We start from the raw sequence: 25441 nt of genomic DNA, 5'->3' as shown, positions 1-25441 counted from the left end.
CAAGCCCGGGTCCAGCTGCCGCTGCTGCCCACTGCTTCCCTGGCTGCAAGTCTCCCTGAGGCCGTTCGAGTTTAGGAGGAAATAAAAAGTTCATGCGTGAGAAGGGGCACGGGTGTGCTCCAGGGTGAGCCGGGGCTGTGTCTTTGTTCTGAGGGCTTTTTATCTTTATTTCCCTGACTGAGAATCTTTGGGGAAGGTTTTAGCAGAATGTTCATTAGCTTACCATATTTTTAACATGCTGATGCATCAAAATGAGCACATAGGGGGTTTGGGGACTATTCTTTGGTCCGCTATGATGTTTTACTTTTATCTTGAGTTTGGATTTTAATGGGTTTTTTGTTATTTGTTCCCCTGACTTCATCTGTCCTTGGGTTTAGCTGGCATAAAGGACATTGGGTCTCTGTCCCGTATTTCCCAGACCAGGGGGCTTTAAGCTCTGTGCTCCTTTGTTAGGGAGGAAAGGCATGAACGCTGCACTCTCCAGGGTCCTTGACTAGGGAGATAAGTTCCTGTGATGCACCAGCTGGCTATAAGTTACTCACACTGTTTGGCCTTATTTAATTTCTTGCCTCAGTCTCCCCATTCCACTTGCCCACAAATGCTCCCAGCTTCTTACTATGCTGCCTCACTCTGAATTGCATTTTAATGACTGGGCGTTCTGAATGTACAGGGCTCCTTTCCTCCCTCTCCTTAATTCTATCCCAATTCACACACTTAAGTTCCTATCTTTCCGCTGGGTGAGCAGAGATGGCCAGACCATGTTTGAATCTTATTGGCTGTGTGACCATGAACAATTTATTTGCCCTCTCTGAGCCTTTCTGCTTCATCTGCTCAATGAGGATAATTATTCTACCAGCTGTTTGGATTATTTCCAAATTAAATAAAATGACACCCACACACTGTACGTAAATGCTAAATGTTTGATGAATGCCACTGTCGCTAGTTGAAGAGAGGCAGTGAGGAGAGAGGAAGCACACAGGATCCTGGCTCCAGCTCTTCAGTGTGTGTGACTTTGGCCGAGGGACTCCGCCTGCCTGAGACTCCCTGTTCTCTTCCACAAACGGCTGTGATAACAGCGACAGCTGTTTTGCAGTGCTAGGAGCCCGGAGGACAGCCCCCTTTTATGGCATGTAGCTACCACGGGCCGGCTCTTCTTTGCGTTGTAGCCCAGAGGAGACAGAGCCGGGTCCACAAGCCCCGAACCACAGAGACAGCTCTTGGTTTCACTACCCAAACTGCCTCCCTCCACGAGAAGGAGAAAGGAACAAAAGTCTGATTTCACAGATAAGCAAATTACCTCCCCACCCCTGACAATGTTCAAAAGATAAAAATGAAAAAGCCACCCACTGCGCCTTCCAAGAGGTGCCGGTTCCAGCTGACGGGGGTCAGAACGCGTTCCCTCCAAATATGGCAGTGCGACATATGGCATCTTTCAAGCTGAAGGAGTTTAAAAAATGGCCTGTGTGGGAAGGACTGTCTGACCTTCCCCTGAAGCAGGTCATAAAAACCTCATGTGCGAGGTGCCTTCCCTACACCAGGAGGAAGGGGGCGTCCTCACCTCTGAAGACTAAGGAACACAGAAAGGGACACTGAATAAACAGGACTCGCTAACTTTCCCCAGTTTGCTGTACTTAGCTCACATTCCTTGTCTTGTCATTTCTTTCCACAACTTCCTGCTGTCTATCCAACCTCGCGTACAACTACTCAGGTTTAATCACTTCTTCACATCTTCCTTTCCTTATGAAGGCTCCCATATCACTTAAAACTTCTATGAAGGAAATTTGCATGCTTTTCTCTTGTTATTCTGTCCTTTGTTAAGGGGCCCCAGTCAAGAATTTAAAAGGGTAGAAGAAAAATATTTTTCATCTCCTGCACAGCCGCCGTCCATGCTCACTACCCGACACTTTTGCAGGTTGGAGATTCAGAGTTGGTCCCGTTCCTGCCATTTGGCTGCCAAGAGTCTGACTTTGGGTGAGGGCGACGGGTGGGGACATCTGGAAGAAAAATGGCAATTCTATACTCTTTCCCTAGTTCTTCTCACTGCCAATTCTTGTTATTTGGAGCCAACTACTTTCAACGTTTTTTAGCTTGCTCTTCCTTATTTTTATCAGACTTATTTCCAGGTATTTCTTATTTCTAAGAAATATTGAATATGTTCATACTAATATTTGATTTTTTACAGTTTTTATTTATTTTTGTATTGTTGTTCAAGTACAGTTGGCTCCATATACTCCCAATATTTGATTTTAAAAGATGTAGACTGCCCTGGATGGTGTGGCTCAATGGATTGAGTGCCGGCCTGTGAATGGAAAGGGTCATAGGTTCAATTCCCAGCCAGGGCACACACCTGGGTTGTGGGCCAGGTCCCCAGTTGGGTGCGCAAGAGGCAACAGATCAATGTATCTCTTGCAATGATGTTTCTCTCCCTCTTTTCTTCCCTTCCCCTCTCTCTAAAATTAAATAAATGAAAAAAATTTTAAAAGTAGACATTATCTATTGAATTCCTATTATGAAAGAAGATTTGGATCTTTCAACTCATTGTCCCTCTCCCACACCCACACAGTATGCTTTTATAAAATATTTCTATTAGCCCTGGCTGGTGTAGCTCAGTGGATTGAGCACAGGCCTGCGAACCAGATGATCTCGAGGTTCGATTCCCAGTCAGGGCACATGCCTGGGTTGCAGGCCAGTTCCCAGTGGGGGACACATGAGAGGCAACCATACATTGATATTTCTCTCCCTCTCTCCTTCCCCTCTAAAAATAAATGAATAAAATCTTAACTATATATACATTTCTATTAGATCAATACTTGGTCTTTACATCATTGTGATTATAAATATTATTCACAGTTAAACCACATTGCCTAGTAGGCATACTATGATTGAATTTTTTCGTACAGCTTTCCCTCACGAAGTTCACGATCTTTTGTTTTTCATTTGCTTAATTTTCTATATTCGTATCACCGACGCCCCCTCCGCACACACGCACATTTTAGAGAAGCGTGAGTCTCAGACCCACTGGGCATTTCATGAGGTTTCTTTCTGGCTTGCCGGCAGCCTTCCTGGGGCCTCCGTCCTCCTGCGTCCTACTGTCCTCGTCCGGACCGGACTATGTGTGGCCCGCTGCACAGTCGCCACCCCGCGGTGTCTCTGCCAGTCACCTGGGAGGTCCCTTTGCCTCTTTGTCAGGTCGCCTCTCTGCTTTCTGGATCCCCAGTCTCCCTTTTTCTAGGTCTCTCTCCTTCGTTTTGCTGGAGAACGTCCTCTAGTGGCTTCCAGAGAAAGAGTTCCTGGGAAATTTTTTTTGAGTTCTTGCAAGTCAAAAATATCATTTTTCTCTGGCACAGTTGATGAATGGTTGACTGGATATAGATTTCTAGGTTAGAAACCATTTCTTCTTAGGATTTTCTGGGCGTTACTCCTTGTTGTCCTCCCCTGTGGCGTTTTGGAGACGTCTGACACTGCTCCGATTCCCTGGTTCTTTATTCGTGACCTATTTTTCCTGTTTGGAAACCTTCAGGACCGTCTCTTTGACTCACGGGTCCTGAAGTTTCATGGGGCTGGATGTGGCAGCAAGTTATTTTTAATTCATTGTGCTGGGCCCTCTCAATTTGGAAACTCGGGCCCTTAGTACCAGAAAATGTTTCACATTGCTTCTACAGTATGCGCTTCCTTCCATTTTCCCCATTCTTTCTGGAAATCCTACTGCTCACATATCGGATTGATCCTCACATTTTCTTATCTGTTATTTCCCATTTTTCCTCTCATTCATTCACCAAATTCTTATTTAGTGCCTACCGGGTGCCATTCCTTATTCTAGGTGCTGAGGATATAAAAGAGAGCAAAATGGAGGGGAAAAAGTCTCTGTTCTCATGGAGTTTTTATTACATCCTAGAAAGCAGGAAGTGCTATAAAAATAAAATTAGGCAGAGAGGCTAGGGAATTCCGAATGCAGGAGTCTGTCATTTGAAGTAGGGTGATCAGGGGAGATGTTACTTAGATACTGACATTTGAATAAGGACTAGAAGAGGGAGGGGCAACATGGTGGAAATCTGGGAGAGAATGATAGGCAGAAAGAACAGAATACGCACAAGCCTGTACGTGGGGCAGGCTGATGCAGCAACAGGCCCGTAAGACGAAGTAAAGGAAGGAGGTCAGTGCGTCTAGAGAGGTGGGAAGTAGGGGCCAAAGAGGAAAATGAGGCCTGAAAAATAAAAGAAAATGAGATCTGAAAGGTGAGATCGTGGTAGGTGGCTGTCACCCCGTGATGACAGGAAAAGCCTGGAGGCTTGGAGCAGGGGACTGATGCGACCTGACCTTTTTACATGGTCACCTCAGCTCCTTTCTTGAGTGGAGGGGGTCATGGCGGAAGCAGAATGCTGAGTAGCTATTGCAATAATTAAGAAAGAGAAGGTGGCTTGGCCCACATTTTTATTGTTTTCTGGGTGATTTCCACAACTTTCTTTTCTAACTTTTCTACTGAATTTCTCATTTCTGCTTGAGAAAAAAATTTTTTAAGATTTTATTTATCCTTAGAGGGGAAGGGAAGGAGAGAGGGAGAGAAACATCAATGTGTGGTTGTCTCTTATGCGTCCCATGCTGGGAACTAGCCTGCAACCCAGGAATGTGCCCTGACTGGATATCAAACCGCGATTCTCTGGTTCGCAGGCAGGCACTCAATTCACTGAGCTACACCAGCCAGGGCCTGCTTGAGAACTTTTAACTTTCAAAAGTTACTTCTACTATCTGAATATTCTTTTTTCTTTTTTTGCCATCCCATGCTCCCTGATGTGGTTCCTTGTTTCCTGAGGTGGTAACACAGCTTCATGAATGTTGATTGTAATTTCTGGATGGTTTCTTTTGCTGCTTCCATTATCTCCGGTTCCTCTGAATTCCTTTTTCTGTTTGTTTTGTTTTGGGGTGGGGGTGTCTTTATCTTTCTTGTTACAGGTTTCCTCCCCGTGTCTGGTCCTCTTTGGCAGCCACTCCTACACAACACACAGCTGAGTGGCAGCTCTGTGGGGATGGGGCTTCCTGAATGAGGGACCTTTCTGTGGGCTATTGGGCAGGAACATGACCTTTTTATAGGGGAGACCCCACCCTTTGCTCTAATTTTTAGGTTCATGTCCCCCCGCCCCCAAGCCATTTCCCAGAGACAGATCCTGGGGTCTCTCGTTAGAGGAGGCCCACTCTTTGGCCACAATGTTGGTTGCTACCAAATGTTCATTTTCAGCATGGTTTTTGTCCTTCCTTAGCTGTGCCAGATATGTTAGTCCCATGGCTTAGCCTTCCCCACGGAGAACTCTCCAGTTTGCTGGGAAAGGGATTTAGTCTTGCTGCTCTCTAAACTGCCTTGTAACCAGCCCTCCTGTTTGCAGCCCATCTACATGCTCACCTTCACCTTCAGTGGTACCTGGTCATTCCAACTCCTGAGCCTTTCTGGTACACCTCAGCATTATTCAACTTGTTTCCTGGCTCCCCCACTCCAGAACTTCGCTTTCTCCATCCTGCTGAAGCCATTTCCATTCATCTATGTTCTCCAGCTCCCAAAACATTGACATCTCTTGTCTGCTATTGTCTCTTCTTCAGGTCTCTTTGTGTGAAATTTATGCCCTTTTTCATCTTTTTTTTTTTTTTTTTGGTGATGTTCTTTGGTTTCATTTTTTAAAGATTTTATTTATTTTTATTTTTACTATTTTCTAAAGATTTTATTTATTTATCTTTAGAGGGGAAGGGAAGGAGAGAGGGAAACATCAATGTATGGTTGCCTTTTGTGTGTCCCCTGCTGGGAACTGGCCTGCAACCCAGGCATGTGCCCTGACTGGGAATCGAACCGCGATTGTCTGGTTCGCAGGCCCACACTCAATCCACTGAGCTACACCAGCCAGGGCAGATTTTATTTATTTTTAGATAGAGGGGAAGGGAGGGAGAAAAACATCATTATGTGGTTGCCTCTCACAGACACCCCCCCCCAGCCCCCACTGGGTACCTGGCCAAGCAACCCAGGCATGTGCCCTGACTGGGAATTGAACCAGCGACCCTTTCGTTCACAGGCCGGTGCTCAATCCACTGAACTACACAACCAGGGCTATCCTTATTCTTTCACTGTCATTCTAGTGGGGCTGGTGGAGGGAGAATGGGTAATTGTGCCATGTGTAGCCACATCATTCAATCTCCCACGTTTACCCTCAAGTCTCTTTACAATGTTTAAATTGTGTTCTGCCTCTCCTTAGGTAGGGAGCTTTTTCCACCACTTAGAACTGTATTCTGCCTGGACTTGGGCTTGGGTGAGGAAGAGGGTAACAAAATAGAACATACACACCCTTCCTCCAGAAAATTACATTGCATTTAACTCTCAGGGTAGGTGAGAGCCATTTTTCCATTGTGTGATTTCTGTCAACTACTCTTTTCCAAAGCAGGGAAGTCATGCTACCCCTCCTGTGTTTTATGTATTTTGGCTGAGGGAACAAGAGAGCTGGGTGGGGTCCTCAGGAAGGTCATAAAGTGGAAAACTTTTGACTCCTAACCCATACAAAATTAGTGCTAGGCATAGGCAGTAAAGATTACCAAGTTCTAGTTCCTTATTTTATGAAAAGCAAACCGAAGCCCTGACATCTTTGATTCATTAGGATCAACTCTGGTCTCTAGAGAAGTAACTTCTTTCGGATGACCACTTGAGAATGCCAGGTTTTTAGCGGTCATTTGGGTCTTTGGTTTTCATGTTTCCTCTGCCCCAAAGCATGGGCCCCTTGCTGTTCTCCAGGTTAAAAAAAAAAGCCGTTCTAGAGGTCCCTCTTATCACTGCACTTAGTTTTACTTTACTTAGCAGTCGTGTAGTAATTTTATTATTTATCTGATATTCAGTTATTTATCTGATATTCACTGGACTTTAAGCTCTAAGAAAAGTTATTTTTCCTGTCTCGTTCACCGTTTTAATCCTCAGGGAGATCCCAGGTTCGAAACTAAGCGGTCACTCCAAAACCCGCTCTTGCAGCCACTCTACTATGCTGCTAATTTGACGAAGAAAGCAGAGCAGGGGCTTCTTCGAACACAGGGAAGAAAAATGATCATAAAAGATATACCCAAGGATGCGATCGGGTGGAAAGATTCCGGACTCGTGCGCACGACAGCCACTACCTTTCCCGGAAGCCCTTGCTGCGCTCTGGCGCGAGTGCGCACGCGCGGGAGCCGGGTCGCCCAGGGCGGTGCGCGGCGCTGGCGGGGCGAGCGGAAGGTTCCGCCTCTGGGGCCGAAAGGCGCGTGCGCCTCCGGGGCTCCGGTCGGGACGCGCCTTCTCGCTTCTTCCCTCCCCCGCCTGCGCGCTGGGTGGGCGTGGGAGGAGGCGGGGAAGAGGGGAGGGGAGCGAGGAAGCGGGTGTCGCGGGAGGGAAGGAGCGAACCGGAGAGCTTCGTTCCGAGAGGAGTGAAGGCGGCAAAATGGCGGACCGCTTCTCTCGCTTCAACGAGGACCGAGACTTTCAGGTAAACACGGGCGGCGCCGAGGATCCGGGGAAGGCGCTGGCCGAGCCGAAGCCTCCTCCTGCTCTGTTCCGGCTCTTGGCCGTCCAGATTCTGTTTTGGCTTACGAACCGGCTCGCTCGACTCCGCTGTCGATTCCTCCAGGGGCCTCCCGGCTTGAGGCGAGGCCGCATCCCTTCCTACCCCATATTCTCTTACCTCTTCGACTCAGGCCTCCGGGTTTGCGGCTTCGGCCTACTCGGGCTTCGGGTTTCGGAGCTCCGGCCTGGCCGCTGGTGGGGGCTGTGCTCCCCTGGGTCTGCCCGGCCCGTGGAGGCGCAGGGCTGGCTCCCCGGCGAAAAGAGGGTTGGGTCGGGAAGGGTTGGGGCGAGTGTCGCTGGACCGTGGCCTCCGAACCCCCTGAGTTTTGCTTGCAAGAATCTTTTGGGGAGAGGGGGGCGGTGCGGTCCTCCCTCTTACCTCGCTCTAATAAATTCCTTTCATTGTCTGTTTTTCCAATTCTTCACCCGGAAAAGAATGCTTTAGTTATTAGATGCCTTCTTGGTTAGTCAAACATTGAAATTTTTCAGAGCCTCAATGTTTGGTCGTTTGTTTTAGGCCGTTCATTGGGTTTGAAAAATAGTAAGTTACTATCCTTAATGCGAGCTTCGCCCCAAATATTATCTCGAAAGAAGATTTGTAGGAAACAGGGTGATTATGGACTTTCCAAGCCTGTGATAACTAGTGGCAAAAGCTTGATTTTTCTCCCTTCAGTTGCAAATTAAAAAATGCCTTTGTAATTGCAAGCATTATTGAGGAAAAAAATAAAGGCAAATTAGAATACCTCGTCTTTCGGCCGTTTAATTCCCGTTGAGCATTGTTACCGCAGAAATCTCAGCAGTTAAAAGACATTTAGTGGGGATTGGCTGTATCTAGGATAAAATACATCCTTAGAGTCAAAGAAACCACTGCATTACTACCGCATATCCTGGCAACAGCAATTTGGGTCAGGGGATGAACCTCAGAACTCTAGTTTCTATCCTGCTGATCTTCAAAGTGATACGGGAATATTCTAGATATGTTTCGGAAGGCCGTTTGAAGGGTTTGAATTGCCTGAGAAGACTGGGTTGGTAAATAGACAGGTTAAACCAGCACCGAACGGTCTAGTGCATAGGACACTTACAGGAAGTTTTGCAGCAGCAGGAGATCCTGGGGGCCTTTGAAAAGCCTTGCGATCATGCGCCTGCTGTGCAGCGGGCTGCAGCACAGGACGGGATCTCAAGGTGTTTGAGGATAGAATGCAGGTCCAGGGAAGTTTGAAGCAGTTCGTGTTTGCAGTTTGCTCCGTGAGAAAAATTGTTCTTTAGCGAGCACCATAAAACACGAGTAGGCTGCAAAATGTATGGGGTCTATTGGTAATTTTTAAAGAGACATGTGGATAACTAAAATTCTCAGTTGCTTAAAGAGGAGAGAATCTCAAGGTGACCTAGTAAAATTGAAAATAGATAATGTGAACAATTAAGTTTTGAGGGAAAATGGTTATCAACTACAGAATTTCAGCAGGTTTGAATGAACAAAAGCAGGACTTAGGGTCTTGAAAGAAGATTTTGAAAACTGGGTAGCAGAGTATGAATGCTGTCTTTCACCTGAAAAAATTGGGAACGCCTCTACCTTTTCAAGTGAGATGACTTTCCTGATGCTGTTGTTGAGCTTATGTAAAATTTCTCTGTTCAGTTGTTTGGTAGTCCTTTGAAGATTTTATTTTTATATATATGTTTACTTTCTCCTTTTCTGTTGGAATAACCAATTACTGCTGTATGGAATCAGCCAGGGAAATGGCTTTTTGGGTCTTTTTTAAAGGTGTCCTAGTATTATGGATGGGTAAGTAGGGTCCTGGGAATGAAACATTTTAGACAATTAATAAGATGTTAAAACTTTTATAAGTTATTGTGCTAACATTTCTAAAAGAGCAGTCAGAAAATAAGTATTTTTCTGGATGTTTTTAAAGGAAAAAGTATAGGTTGATTTTCATTAATGAAGTCCTTTGACTTAAGTTATTGGAGAGAAAATGTAATAGGATGCCTCTGCAGGTAATAGTGTATCAAATGTTTTTCAAGGTCAGGTTGTGCAAAATGAAATGTGGCCTCCTTTTAGTATTTTAAGTAATGAACGAGGTGAAGTCACTCAGTATACCTGAAAACAAATCCAGAGTAGGTTTCCAAAATACAGTACATAGATCCTGTTGCTTTAAAGAGATCTTATAGTACTGGAAATTTTTCCATGCATCTTCTCTGGTAAGTTCTAGGTAGGTGTCTATCATTTTCTTTGCCAATTTACTATCAAGTTCAAATTTGGAGACAACATCAAGTTGTATCTTGAACTTAGTATGGAGTCAGAGGTGGGTTCACTGTTAGATTTTGTGAATACCGTAAAGTTTCAAAGGTGTTTTGTGTAGTGTAGTGAGGAGCCTAACTGTGGTATGCCACTTGAAGCACTTATAAAGTAGTAATCATGATCAGGGATTTACATTTAAGCTTTTTAAAAAATTAAATATATCAGGTTGACATTGGTTAATAAACTTATATAGGTTTTAAAAGTTTTTTGGTAACTTTATTATAATAATGAACAGGTACTCTTCTATAGGCTTTATGTGTGTTGTCTCAATCTCCATGATAATTCTGTGAGATTGGTACTGTTACATTTCTAATGAGGGAGCTGGAGCACAGAGTTAAATAACTTGACCGAGTACATGAAGTTGGTAAATGGCAGACCCTGGATTCAGACTTTGGCTTTTTAACGCTTAAACCTGAGCTTCAGGACCATTATCTCTACTGGCAATTACATGTTTATATAACTAATTGAGTCATCAACTATGGAGGAAAAATTAATGGGTCACAAAGAATAAATAAGTTTTTAGAGTGGTGGTACAGTTAGTTTTTACTCTGTTCTGTGTTGTTCAGATCTGTTTCTTGTTGGTTTCCCAAGGGCTTCTAGGCAGGCTCTGACAATGACACTGTTACAGAGGGTATATTGTTACTGTTGTTTTAGTTTAGACACTCCTGTGTAGCCTTTTTAAGTGGTATTTTATCTCTGGAAATCTTTGTGATCTAGGCTCCTGGTTTGTTTGTTTTTAAATACTTTGAGAGTTTTACCTACTCCTTTAAGAATCTGTCCTCAGTTTCTGAATGAGACATGACTTTGGCTTACATTTACCAGATTAACTCATACTTGTTCACAGATTGAAATGTTACACAAAGTAATGGAAATTACATACTAGAATTTAAGATATGAAGATATTCAGCACTTTGAGTAATATATTCACTAAAGAAAGTTTTATTTGTGCAGTGCCATACAACTATAAGGTATTAAATATACAGCCCAGCATTTAGTGATTGCGCAGTTATTAATGGTGATGCAGCTGAGTACAGGTGAGGAAATGTTCTGGGGTTTGTGTACCTGCAGCAGCCTGGTGACGTGAAGGAGCCTCTCGCTCTGTTTGGCTCTGGATGCATTCTGCATTAGATTACTAATGAAAAAGGAGCTACAATAATAGTGATAAAGTAATGAGAGAAACAGTTATCAGCAAAGATTTTATAATAAAAATATAAAAATTATCCAAGAATTTCCTGTAATCTGTATAAGTAATCATAATGGTAAATAGCAATAAGCAAGTCATATACTACTTTTATGTAAGGTGTTTATGGGATTCTTCCTTGTGTTTCATGTATGATAGTAGGACGTAGCGTTCAGATAAATCTTATTTGAGACCATTAAATGAGGATGTTTACAGTTTAAAAATACTTAGGTCACAGAAGCATATCACTGTGTTTTATGTATGATACTGTGTAACACTGAGTTGGCATTCTAATGCAGGCATGCTAGACATGACACGTGGGCAGGTATTCTAATCTCTCCTTTCTGGATCTCTCTCCCATTGTCTGGAAGAGAGAGATGCTACTAGCAAGGAAAATCAGTGTCAGTGTTGGTTGGGATCATGAAACTTATGCAAAATCATTACTATTCTCTTTCACATGCATACTACAGTAGGTGGAAAGTATTGGATCCAAGGCTGTGCAAATTCCAAAATACTGAAGATGAGTTATCATTATTAATAAATTCAAACTTATTGGTTACTATAAATCTCAGGGGATCAAGAGTGACCAAATAAGGTTAGTATAAGGTAAGGCTCCCAGGGGGTAATTTGAAGGGTAAGGTTATATATTTAAGGTAAAAGGTACTTAAAAACATGAGACACATCAAGGAATAACATCACAGAGAAGGATATTAACAGGTTACATTGAAGGGAGAATGGGAATGACAGTGACTGTGCTCACAGGGCTTCATGTGATGGTATGCTTATTGGTTTTCAAAGTAGGTTTGGGAGATTAGGGAAAAAGAGACCCAAACAAACGTATGTACTGTTAGGCTGATTGCTACAGAGCTGTTCTAGTGCTATCAACATTACAGGAAAATAGGTGTTCTGTTGTAGTCTTTTCTTGTAATTTATTCATGTACTGCATAAAGATTCTTTTATCACATTTTCTTGGGTCTTTGTGATAAGCTACATAACCAGAACTAAAATTTGTGACTTACATTTTAAAAAACATGAAAAAAAGTTAAAAAATAAATAAAAAACAGCACCTACGTAATTAGCTATCCTGATTGTGCAGCTTCATAGCTGAGGCACGTTTCCATGTAATTTCTATCTGTTTGGGTACATGATAAAATGAATAAACGGGCAGTTTTCTTGATGTGGTCAGAATTACCATTTTCTGAAAAGGAAAGCAGAAGCAGTTCATGAGATCTTGAATTATGGATTCGAAATCCATGTAGAGGTTTCATCTTTGTTCTTGTGATTTAATAAGTTTCTAATATTTTATTAATGAAAATGGATTCCAGCTTGAGGTAGACATCCAGTTCTCAGATTCTATTAAAATTCTTTTCCCGAAACAACTTGGCACTTTTGCTTGTTTGTGTGTCTGGCATTAATTCTCTTTTCATGTTAGCATCGCCATTTAATATTAAGTGAAAGCTGACTCATGGTAATTACCAAAGGAATTACAAATGACTACCACAAATACTGAAAGAAGTCATTGATTTGATACTGCAGTGAATACCAGAAGATGTTATAATGATTTTCCAGTTATGAGAAGTGAATTGCCCCTTTAACTGTGGAAGCCTAATCAAGGGTGCTTAATGCATATTGTATAAGTCAATGCAAAAAATTAAAAAAATACTCAATCTGAAAGACAAAGTAGTGTATTGTCATGCTTACACTAAATGATTTCTTTGGGATTTAACAAATACATTTAGTATTTTTTACATAATTTAGGATTGTATTGAAGAAAAGTAGCTAAAGTTGCTTTGGCATTGGACATAGGTTAATAGCACATAATGTTTTAGTAAGTGATACAGGTAGTAAGAAATTAAAATTAGGGCTAAAACATAAGTTTGCTGTTATTTGCCTTAATTTTTATTTTTACTGACCATGTTGACGTCAGATAAATTTTTCATTGTGAGTCACTCAAGCAACCAGAAACTATCTTTGTAATAGTACATTTGGTCTCATCTCACGAGGTATCAATTATTTATTGTCATCCTTGGCACTCTCTGGCAATTATGTTGATTTCAAAGAAGAATTTCAATTTAACTATTTTATAGAATAAAAATTAAAAACAGCTCTACGGGTTTAAAGTTGAAATAGAGCCCTGGCCAGCGTGGCTTAGTTGGTGGCAATATCAGCCCCTGGTCAGGGCACGCACTGGGGTGTGAATTGGAGGCAGCCAGTGGATATCTGTCTCTCTCCCCCACCCCTACCTTCTCTCTCTAGAAGCACTGAGAAAATGTCTTGGGTGAAGTTAAAAAAATAATAATAAAGTTGAAATAGAAAAAAGTCATTGACCATATTTTGTGGCTGACATTTTTTTTTAAAGATTTTATTTATTGGGCCCTGGCTGGTGTAGCTCAGTGGATTGAGCATGGGTCTGCGAACCAGTCGATCGTGGTTCGATTCCCAGTCAGGGCACATGCCTGGGTTGCAAGCCAGTTCCCAGCAGGGGACCCACGAGAGGCAACCATACATTGATATTTCTCTCCCTCTCTCCTTCCCTTCCCCTCTAAAGATAAATAAATAAAATCTTTTTTTATTATTATTTTAAAAATATTTTATTTATTTATCTTTAGAGGGGAAGGGAAGGAGAGAGGGAGAGAAACAACAATGTATGGTTGCCTTTTGTGCGTCCCCTGCTGGGGACGAGCCTGCAGGGAACCAGCCTACAACCCGGTATATGTCCTGACTGGGAATCGAACCTTGATCGTCTGGTTCACAGGCCCGCACTCAATCTACTGAGCTACACCAGCCAGGGCGTGGCTGACATTTTAAATAATTGTTAGAAAAGTCAGTGCTTGGGTCTCACATAACATTTTTCACCCTTTTGGTAGGCAGTACTGATCAAAAATTAAGACGTGAATTTCATACCCTAGGTCTCAACTACAGAAGCAGCTAAGGCTGATGCTTGTGGATTATGTGCTGTGGGATCAGTAATTTCCCTTATTGCTCTGAGTAATGTGAAGTATCTTAGAAGATAGGGCAAAAGGGGTTGAAAATTTAATTGGTTTAATAATATCTATTAGAGTATCATCTGCACAGGAGATACCAAAAGATATATTTACCTTGAGATTATTTTCTAGAGATAAACTAATTTTTTAAAAGATCATTAAATAAAACTATTTGAATAGTAGTTGTACAAAGTAGGTGTATGTCTGTGGGAGAAGTTGATTAAGAAGTATTTTTCAAGGAGCTTTTGTTCTAGATGGAGAGGTAACAGAGAATAACAATATTTAGTTTATTGCTCATAAGTCCAGCATGATTATCAGATGACCAGTATAGTCAGTAAATGCAAAACTCTAAGGAAAGGGGGAACCCTTAGAGTGAGTTAATTGGGCATGCCTTTATGAAGAAATAAGCATTTAAGCTGATTCTGAAAGTTGATGGGAGTGCATCCTTGCAGTGGAAAAGAATGGGAGGCATTCAGTTGGAGAAAATAGCCAGGACAGGAGTATAGAAGTGGAACAAGCAAAATTGGGTTGTTTGTTTTTTTGTTTTTTAGTACAATGAATAATTGTTGGTAGTAGGGAAAAAAGTGAAAGCTAGGGCTACAAAAGTAAGTTTTATTTTAATGCTTTAAACAGGAATGCACTAGCTATTTAAGGTGTTTAAATGGGGATAGACTCCAAAGCAGTTTTCCTTCAGGGGAAGATTAATTCAGGTACAGTTGTGTTAGATGTGCAGTTAAAACTGTGGTAACCAGTCTCTGTTAAGCATAGTGGGGACATGGGGGAAGATGTACACAAGGGAGTGATTACGTGGTTTTAAGCTTGGCTGGAAGATAAGTGAGGACCTTCGGGGTTGAGGGATAGCCTGTTGAGTGAAAAGTTGCATCAGTGGATTGTAGGTTCCAGTGGGCTTTATTTAAGAATTGAGGTATTCGAGGAAGGGAACTGGAAAGACCGAAGGTTTTAGTCGGAGAGCACAGTGTTTAAAATAGAGATGATGGAAGGCTTGAGAATGTTGGTAATGATCATGAGAGTGAAATGGCTGAGGTAGAAGGGACAGGATCATTAAAGAAAAGGATGTTGCTGTTGCTGGTATAGCTCAGTGGAATGAGCGCGGGCTGCGAACCAAAGGGTTGCCAGTTCGATTCCCAGTCAGGGCACATGCCTGGGTTGCTGGCCAAGTCCCCAGTGGGGGCCATGTGAGAGGCAACCACACATTGATGTTTCTCTCTTTCTCCCTCCCTTCCTCTCTCTTTAAAAATAAGTAAAGTCTTATTTTTTTAAAAAAGGACGTTAAGGAACTGAGGCACCAGCATACTGTAAAATTATCTAACCTGGATATTAGAATGGTAATATTGTAGTTTTGTGCTGTTATGGTTTAATAAGTGCCCTTACGTATGTTCTTGTCTAATTCTTCCACTAATTCAGTGAGGTAAATAGAATAAGTAGTAACTCTTATTTTATAGATGAGGAAGCTGAGTCCCAATAAATTATTTTACCTAGTATAGCGCTGGGTTTTGAACTTTAATCTTACGATTTCTTTCGTGGTGTTCTTTCGTGGTGTTCTTTCTGCCGTGGTGTGTACAGTGGCTTCTTTCCCAGGAGATGAGTGCCGGTATTGTCTGCGGAATGTAAAGTGTTGTTTCTCTTCCGTGCCTGGCCGTGTTTTTCACCAATTAACTGGTAGGACATAGTTAATATGCTTATCATTAAGTATTATATTTTTTTTCCAGAAGCATCCCAGTTTAATTGATTGTTTATGGCTTCTTGTCAGCCTTTTTGCCCTATATAGGTCTTCCAAACAATTCCATTCCATCTCCCCAACATTTGTTGTGTGCTCATTTGTTAGCATTGCATCATAAAGGGATAAGAAAAGAGAATAACATCAGTCTATTTTGCTCATTTGTTCTAGTAAAAAAAAAAAAAAGTAGCCAGGAGAGGAGAATGGTACTTCCTGGAGACTGTCAAATTAGGGTACTATAAATTTATCCTTGACTAATACCAACATCAAAAGTTGACTGCTATGATATCCAATGATGATATTGTCAGCTACTTTTTGTTGAGTATGTATGGCATGCCAGGCCCCATGCCAAGGCATTTGGAGATACTTAATGGAAATAACCTTCCAAACCAGGTGGTAGTGTCCCTCATTTTATAGATGAGAAAATAGGCTTGGAAAAATTGAGGCCACGTAGTTAGTAAACTCAGATTTGAACTTTGATCTCTCCTAAAACGCTGCTTTTCCTGTGGTTCCTGATGGTCTCAAGATCCAAACTCACTAACTTGGCTAATGAGAAGACTCTTAAGCATCTGATGCTTTTGTAACAGGCATATCTCTTTTCCCCTTGTCCTGCCATCCTGCAGTTCTGCTATCTGGATCGGTTAGTCTCCTTAATTCTTGTTTTCACATAGGTTCTTACCTGTTTGGAATTCCTACCACTTATTTTTCAAGACTCAATTTGATGTTACTGCTGATGTCTTCCCTAAGTAGAGGTAGTTGCTTCATTTTCTGTGTTCCCACAGCACTTTGGCCATATTTCAGTAATAGCATTTTTACTAGCTAACAATACAGAGTGCGTACTCTATGAGGAGCTGTTTTATGCACTGTTATCTCATGTAATCCCCCAGTAAGGTAGGTTCCATTTTACCCATTTTACAAATGAAAAATTTAATCTGTTCACATAGCTAGTTGAAAAGGTGGCTTTCAGGTAGTTTGGGCCAGTTTCAGCCTTTAACCACTGTGCTGTTTTACCTATCCTACTACGTATACTTTATCATTTATCTCACCTCACTGGACTCAGAACTCTTTGAATGACAGTTTTTCTTGTTCTGTTTTGTTTTGCTTTGTTTTCATTTTTTTCCAGCATTGAGTCAGGGTCTGGCTTCTAGAAGTTGCTGAGATCCTTGAATTAATGGTTAAGTAAAGACAAGTACAGGGCTTTGGAGAGGCGGAGAATGTCCACATTGGAGGCTCAGCTTCCCACTGTGCTGTGGGTTATCTAGGTTGAGCTATTTCTGTGATATCCTGTGAAGCCAGTTGAGGAATATTTCAAGTATGGAGGTTGTGTTACAGTTATAATCTTAATCTCACTTTATCATATATTGTGTATACTTACAGCAGTCATCTTTTAGTTGTGATTTCCTTTTGTTTGATACAAGTGTACATACATACATCTGGTTCTATGTGGACTTGTACAGAAGTTTTGCTAAATATCTGCATAGAGATCTGTCATACCAGCCAATAGTGTAAGAAATAATATGCATTACTCTGGGTTCTAGAAGAATTCTTTTTTTCCCCCCAAAATATTTTTTTAATTTATTTTTAGAAAGAGGGGAAGGGAAGGAGAAAGAATGGGAGAGAAACATCAATGTGTGGTTGCCTCTCATGTGCCCCTTACTGGGGACCTGGCCTGCAACCCAGGCATGTGCCCTGACTGGGAATCAAACCAGCGACCCTTTGTTTCACAGGCCTGTGCTCAATCCACTGAGCTACACCAGCCAGGGTGCAGAGGAACTCTTAACTATAGTCTCCCTATCATTTTTGAATGCCTCAAGAATTGTTTGCTGTTCTTCCATATATTCCTGAAAAAAGGTTGATTTTTTTTCTATGGGGTTTTTAAAAATTACTAATTTTTCAGTGTAATGCTTTTTTGAAAAACCAGTCCTTCCTTCTAGTCTAATTATCCAGAAAATTTAATGTGTCAAACAGGTGTATGTGTATTTTTAGACTAGTGTGTGGTATGTTCATACCCATGACCCAATACGTTTTCAAGTTATTTGCTGAGATTGCTAGCCAGTTATTTTTCCTACTAATTTACATATAATAATTAAATTTAATAACTCCCCGGCTGGTGTAGCTCAGTGGATTGAGCACGGGCCTGCGAACCAGACAATCGCGGTTCGATTCCCAGTCAGGGCACATGCCTGGGTTGCAGACCAGTTCCTTGCAGACCAATTCCCAGCAGGGGACGCATGAAAGGCAACCATACATTGATGTTTCTCTCCCTCTCTCCTTCCCTTCCCCTCTAAAGATAAATAAATAAAATCTTTAAAAAAAAATTTAATAACTGAGTTTTATTCTTCTGGGTTATTGACTGGCCTCAGTAGTGTTAAAATAATAATTTTCCCTGGCTGGTGTGGTTCAGTGGTTTAAATGCCAGGCTGCGAACTGAAAGGTTGTTGGTTCAATTCCCAGTCAGGGCGTATGCCTGGGTTGCAGGCCAGGTTCCTGGTTGGGGGCATGGGAGAAGCAATTGACTGGTATTTCTCTCCCTCACTTTCTCCCTTCCTTCTCCTCTCTCTAAAAAGTAAATAAAATCTTTAAAATAATAATGTGTTACTTTGTACTTCTTTAAACCTCACAGCCTATGCAGTAATACTGTAGTGTAATCATCTAAATTTTATAGCAGGGGAAACAGGGCTAGGCCTAGTGCGAGGTTTGGTTATTTGCCCAAGGTTATGTAGCTGACAGATGGTAATGATGATTTATTTCTCTGGCTTCAGAGGTCTTTGGTTTTTATAATAATATACTGGAAGTTGTTGTTAATAAGACTGTATGATTATGAAAACAGTAGTGAAAAATTGGGGTTTTTGAGGAATTGACCACAATGGTGTTTCTGTCCACTTTCTAAATTGAAATTTTAACCATCCAATAAAATGACACCAGTAATTTTCCAGAATGTCCTTTCTTCTTGGGTAGGTTTTTCCTCCAGAGACATTTTTCTGAATTGTTTAGGATAATAGTATAGTTAGTCTGTTTGGAATGAGTAAGGGAAAAGGGGACAGGGATGAAGTCTCCCATGTATTTGGCGACAGAGGAGGACTGGTTTTGTTCATAGATGGAAGCTATCCAGTATGGCTTTATCTGCTGTACATACCTGTATATTTTTTTTGTCCATGGAAGGTGATATCAGCATCATGTGTTTTGAATTTAGAAAGTCCAGATTATAAGCAAGTATGTTACTTGAGTTGTGACATAGGACTATGATTAATAGATCCACTTAGTGACATTAGGCCATCTCTCATCTCTAAAGAAATAACGGTAAATACAGTACAAAAGTTAAATATTGGTTGGAGAGATTTGAAGTGGAGAGAGACAGGAATGTCTACAATATGCAGTTTAATAAAGCCAGGTGCAAAAAAGTAGGGCTCAATTTTAGGAATGCTCTAAGGTGGAATCTGTGTTTTTACTAGACTAACTATATGTTCCAGTTTATGGCTTTTGTCTTGGCATAGTTACTATTACCACTTCGTTTTACTCTCAGAGTGCCCTGATTTGTATGATTTATGTGATCATCCTAGCTCTAATGGGAGTTGAGAGATGCAAATGAGGTTTTGAAAGAAGGGTAAAGGAGAAAAAAAATACTTCTCTTCAAATCCCTGCTGAGGCCTTTAGATAATCAGATACATTACTATTTTTGGAAGGAATGATCTCCTTAGGTCTAAGTTCATCAGACTGACTTGAAAAAAAATGGAAGGGGGGAGAGAGACAAGAAATAAAATATTTATTACTTGCTACCCCCCACTACTTCTATACTTTGTGCCCTGGGTGTTTGAAATCACATTTTATATTTATTCCTTCCTTCATCTTTTTATTTCTTTTTTTCTCTTCTAGTATAGCATTCAAAAGGGACACATGGATTCAGAAGGAAAAGTAAAGCACTTAACTTTCTCAAAAACAACCACTGTTTCTAATCACGTTTGTTCTTTCAGAGATATATAATGTATATTAAGCATTCTTTCCCTTCCAGAAGGTAGCATGCAAACACATTTTTCAGCACTTTGGTTTTTCTCTTAATAACAGGAGTGGAGATTATTCCATAACTAAAAGGTTTTTTTTGTTTTTATTTTAATTTTAGGTTTATACTATAGTTGCAAAAATAGTATAGAGAGTTTTGGTATACTGCTCACCTAACTTTCCCTAGTACAGTATCTATACAGTAACCATAATATAATTATCAAAACTAGGAAATAAAGTTTAGTACAATAATATTAACTAAGCCATAGATCTTATTGGAATTTTACCACTTTTTCTTCTAATGCTTTTTTTTCTGTTCCAGGATCCCATCTAGGATTCCACATTGATTGCATTTAGTTATTCTTTGTCTCTAATCCGTGGTAGCCAAGGATACTTAATTCTATCTGTTTGTTTGTTTGTTTGTTTGTTTGAGAGAGAGAAGCATCGATTTGTTACTTGGCATTCATTTGGTTGATTGTTGTATGTGCCCTGACCAGGGATTGAACCTGCAATCTTGGTATATCAAGATGATGCTATAACCAACTGAGTTACCCAGTTGAGGCTTAATTCTTTTGTTAAAGAGATAGTTTCATGTATCTTCTTTCACCACCTTAATGGCCAACAAATACAGTCAGTCTCTTGCTTTGAGGAAGGAACTATCTAATCTTTAAAGCAGTTCCCTTTAAATTTCAGTTGTCTTTGATCTTTTCCATGAATTTCCCCCTTTGTTTTCTGTACCCCCCCCCCCCCCAACACACACACTTTAAAAAAAAAGATTTCCATTCAGGGCACATGCCTGGGGTTGCAGGCCAGTTTGCAGCGGGGGATGCACAAGAGGCAACCATACATTGATTTCTTTTTTTTTTTTTTTAATCTTAACAGTTGTGAAAAACAAATTTTATGCCACTCTACTAAGCTGCAGAGTAAATGATAGATCAGAGGATGAACCCTGTGCCGTATAAAGCCAGCCCGGTACTCTTCTACCCATACTTCTCCTTGCACCTAGCTAAGATCCAGTTCACTTCCACTTTGAAGTCTGGCCTGACACTTCCAGTCTGCGCTTCCCCAGCTGTTCATTTACACCTGTGTCATGGCACTTATATTGTAATCCTCTGTTTACCTGTTTCTTCCTGCATGGGGCATATTCCTTGAGTCTAAGCACTCTTTCTTCATCTATATGTCTTCTGCCATCAAAGTTCTAGGAGATGGCAGGAATATTATGTGTTGGGTTAGACTAACATGTCCTTTTATGTAAGTAAAAAAGAGGTGGGTTCACACAAGATTTTTTTAAGTTAATCACTGTAAAGACTAGTTCCACAAGCTTGCTCTTGCCCCCTAATTTTTTAGTCTTTTTAAAGGTTATTTGTACTGTTCACAAATTATGCCTTTTAAGGGTGTTTTTGTAGAATACTCCTCTTTAGATATTTTGTTAGATTGAACTTATAAGTAAGTAGAACTTTAATCTTATACCTAGATATGTTACCCAGTCCAGTATCCTGATCACAAGAGAGGAAACTTTGTGCTAACAATTTCTTCAGTTTTTTTAAGAATATTGTGCCTCCCTTCATTAAAATGTATTATTAAAAACAAATATAAAAGTAGATGTTGTTCAAGTCACATGTTTGTTTTTTTTAATGTCTATTAGATATTTTTCTTCAGATATATTTGTCAGTTCCTGTTAAATTTGTAGAATACCTCTTGCTTAGTTCTTGTCTACATAGTCTTACACAGTTATAATCAGTGAACTAACTACTTTTTAATTTTTCTTCTTGTATTAACTTAGAATTAACATTTTACGGTTTTAAAACTTTTAATGACTCCTAAGAGTTGCATTAATAAAATAGTCTTAAACTCTTAAACTCTTCCCCTCTTGTACATTTGTTTCTACTTATATATGTGTGTGTGTGTGTGTGTGTGTGTGTATTAAAGAAATGCTACAGTGAATATCATCTGCATTTTAAATTTGTAATAGCTATGGAAAATATGATATTCTTCTCCCAGGGTTCCCCATTGCCTTTTCTTCCTGGGAAAAAAAGAAAGTCACAAAGTAGCATAAGAGAAAGAGCATGAACTTTGAAATTACTGCAGTTTGGGTTTGGAATTTGGGCTTCTTTACTTATGATTAAGTAACTTTGAGTAAGCTTTTAAAAAATATTTTATTTATTTATTTTCAGAAAGAAGGGAAGTGGGGAGAAAGAGAGGGAGAGAAACACTAATATTCTGGAGAAACAGTTGCTTGCCTCTCTCACACTCCCAGCTGGGGATGGGGGGGTGGATACCCAGACATGTGACCTGACTGGGAATCCAACCAGTGATGCTTTGGTTCACAGGCTGTTGCTCAACCCACTGAGCCACACCCGACAGCCAGGGCTAAACATTAGAAAAGTTTAAATTCTTTCTGTACTGTGAATACATTATGGTGGTTAAGTGAATATATATGTGTTAAAATTTACAGGTCTGCACATCAAAATAAAATAAACATGCATAGACAGCTGTAGAATACATACGAAGCTGGTGCTACAGGTTAAATCAACTTAGATGGTTATACATTTTTGGACAATATTTTTTTAAATTTAAAGCATGATTGTCCTGAATTAAATATTTTAAAGGCATAATTATTTTAAAAATAATACCCAGTTATTGGTAGGATGAGATTCTTTTATCATTAAATCATATAGATCCCTGTCGAGGCACATGCCTGGGTTGCAGGTCTTACAAGAGGCAACCAATCGATGTTTCTCTCGCACACTGTTGTTTCTCTCCCGCTCTTTCTCCCTCCCTTCTTCCCTTCTCTTCAAAAGTAAAAAATAAAATATTAAAAAAATTATATAGAGCTGTAGAGTGAAAAGAGAATTATGAGATTTGGCTGGACGTTAGTGTTCTGTAGTCTTACGAGGTTTAAGTTAATGTACGTACTGAGTATCATGTAGGAATTTAGAAATACTTTGTAGTTAATACCTCTCAAGTAACTTAATCTTTTAAATGTTGCAGAATTTAAAATGACAAGAGGCAGGTGTTATTTTTAAAAAGATTACTTAACAAAATGTTGGAGATTAAATTAATACAGACTTTCAGGATTGATAACTATTTTTTCAATTTTTTAGTGTTTGTTGGTGATTGCTTTTCCTCCATATTGGAATACCTTCTCTTAACTCCTATTTTGTTTTTTAAGATTTGCTTTTTTAGCCTTTGAAAAACCCATTTCTGTTCTGTTATTCCTTTCTTCTTTTGGAAAGATTTACCACACAATTTTATTTTTATTTTTAATATTTTCATAGAGGTAAAATGCACATAAAATTTACCATTTTAACTATTTTAAAGTATATGGTTTAGTGGCAGTAAGTGCACCGACAGTGTTTCAGGATCATTATCATCAGCACTATGTAGTTCCAGAACTTTTTCATCACTACCACACAATTTTAGCACCTCATTGTTCTCTAATGTTTAGCCACTATATTAATATTGGGGGTTGTAAGAGGTAAACAAGACTCCATTCTTGTCCTAAAGGACTTCATAGCCTGATGAGAGAAAAAAGTAAGCATGTATTTATGGCAGGTTATGCTAGAGCTCTCTATGGTTAAAGTTTATTTATTCAACTAAAAGTTTACCTTGAAAAAACAAAGTATCTTTTTGTTAGATTAACATTCACATTGTCATACCACTCCACAGACTGAATTAATTTAGGCTAGGCTCAAGTTTGGTCTTTTGATTCAAATCAATACAGGACTCAAATCCTCATGCCCTTTACTTTGTAACAAGTAGGGGACCAGAAAATTGATATTCTGATGTAAAGCCAAATTACAAGTTCTTCCTTGTAGTGGATCAGGGAGATCAGGAAAAAACCACAATTAGAGAGAACTTTTAGTTGACTGCGCCTGTCTTCAATTGAACTTTTTGATTTGTTCTAGGTGTAGTGATAGCTTGCCTGGGTATGGTCAGATACGGCCTTGTGCAGGCGTGCTTATCTCTCTTGGCGCATCACTCGAGCAATAGCTGCATTTGGGGGTACTGTGTCGCGAGGTTGTGTTTTTGAATTCCTTGAATCTTAGGAGTTAAATCTTGATGATTAAAATTGAGTGTTTTAGCAGTTTCAGTTAAAAGTAGTGTTACCAACATTCAACAGTATTATAAATTTTATTTGCATTCTTATTACTGTGACATTATTCTTTAGTACAAGATTGTTTGTGAAAAGTAAAACATAACATAGCCCTTTGTTTTAAGATTCTGGAGTCTTCCTAATATAATCGGTCTAAGAAGGCTATAATATGCCAATGACTAGTAGTGTTTTAGTTAGTAATCTCAATGTTTGTCTTAAGAAGAGGTCATATTACTAGACTCTTAATAAATTGTTAAGATTTTTAAAAAGTCTGAATTTGTGGCAGTTTTGGTTGTTTATTACAAAAGTTTAAAAAATCTTATTTTTAAAAATAAGTTTAAATAAGTGAAAAGTTAAAAATAGCCCCTCGTTTGACTACTTTTGAAAAAATAACTGTAGTCTTATTTTTTTCAGGGTAATCACTTTGATCAGTATGAAGAAGGACATTTGGAAATTGAACAAGCATCACTTGACAAGCCTATTGAATCGGTAAGATGATCACTGCTCAGTTTTGGGTCATAGCTAGTTAGTTAGGTAGTGTTCGTGTGACACTTGATGTGAATGAAATTAAACTTATAACTTATAGTACAGTCTAGAGCTATTTCCTGCATGCCTGACAGTAATCAAGTAGAGTTTGGGGTATAACCTAATATCTAGTATGTTGGGATATTAGTCTGAAAAATCTAGAAATTTAGAATTTTGATTAAAAAAATATCATTTTGGCCCATTCTGTTACAGATAGCAGGTTAAAAGTTTAGTGTTTTTATAAATTGAATAAAGGAGTAAAATGTATTTTGATCCTTTAAAAGCTTCACTTTTCCTGGGCAACACATTCATATAATGTTCCATAAGAAGAGTTAGGGACTAACACCTTTTATTTACCAGACTCTTGTGAAACGTTGTAAATTTGGTTTCTATAGCTTAAGAGATGTCTGGCTTTTGTCAAAAGTTGATTCTTCCGTTCTATCTCTTTACACAGTTTAGTTTTGGATATTGATACAAAGCAATACAAAAAGATTTATTTTTCTGACTTAATTTTTTTAAAAATCTTCATTTTTGAACATTGTTTTTATTTTGAAAACCCTTTTATTTTCAGATTACACAGTCCATTGTTAAAATGTCTAAACTTGTCAGTACTGTCAGTATTTAATATTTGTGCTTAAGTGTACATACTTAATTTAATAAGGGTTTTAGTTATTTGAGTTTGAGTGAAAAATGATCAAAGAGGGAATCTTAATCTCTATAACAGTCAAGACATTCTTTCTCTCCTTTTAAGAAACACTAGCTTCTTCCCCTCTCTCAGGAAAATAAGGCAATTTAGAGAGCACAGATATTTTAACTTTAGCTTTTATTTTCACAACTGTAATATAGTAAAGGATCAACATATATTTGTGTTCCTAATTAGGTTGGTGTTGTGTGTTTGTGTGTGTGTTTAGATGTTTACAGAAATTTACACAACTTGGGGTGTTCGACATTTTTCTTCCACAGCAGTTGGCCCATATTAGCTAAGCAGCCATGATCTGGTTTGTATTGCACGGTCTGCCTTTTTTTTTAATTTCTTCTCTAGGGTTTCTTTCTCCCCCACTTTCCCTTCTT

The 25441-nt window shown here is 39.7% G+C and overlaps 1 protein-coding gene across 6 annotated transcripts in view; it reads left to right on the top strand.

Annotated features, from left to right (window-relative positions):
* Window positions 1–7293: 7293 nt before the first annotated feature.
* Window positions 7294–25441, top strand: part of GPATCH8 (G-patch domain containing 8) — a 75523-nt gene continuing 57375 nt past the window's right edge. For 2 of the 6 annotated variants that reach the window (XM_053659423.1, XM_053659425.1), the window contains exon 1: window positions 24254–24334. Coding sequence is in view for 2 of the 6 variants with exons in the window: in XM_053659421.1 (XP_053515396.1) it covers window positions 7437–7481; window positions 24260–24334 (120 nt within the window). In the remaining 4 variants the exon portion in view is untranslated. Of the gene's footprint in view, window positions 7482–24253; window positions 24335–25441 lie in introns of those variants that run through there. The other 4 variants (XM_053659421.1, XM_037162197.2, XM_053659430.1 and 1 more) reach the window with 4 other exon arrangements.

The sequence above is a fragment of the Artibeus jamaicensis genome, unplaced genomic scaffold (assembly GCF_021234435.1).
Source record: "Artibeus jamaicensis isolate MK-2021 breed Jamaican fruit bat unplaced genomic scaffold, CSHL_Jam_final contig_2259, whole genome shotgun sequence".
Lineage (NCBI taxonomy): Eukaryota > Metazoa > Chordata > Mammalia > Chiroptera > Phyllostomidae > Artibeus > Artibeus jamaicensis.
The sequence above is the reverse complement of the archived record's forward strand: the minus strand, read 5'-3'. Positions and strand labels throughout refer to the sequence as shown.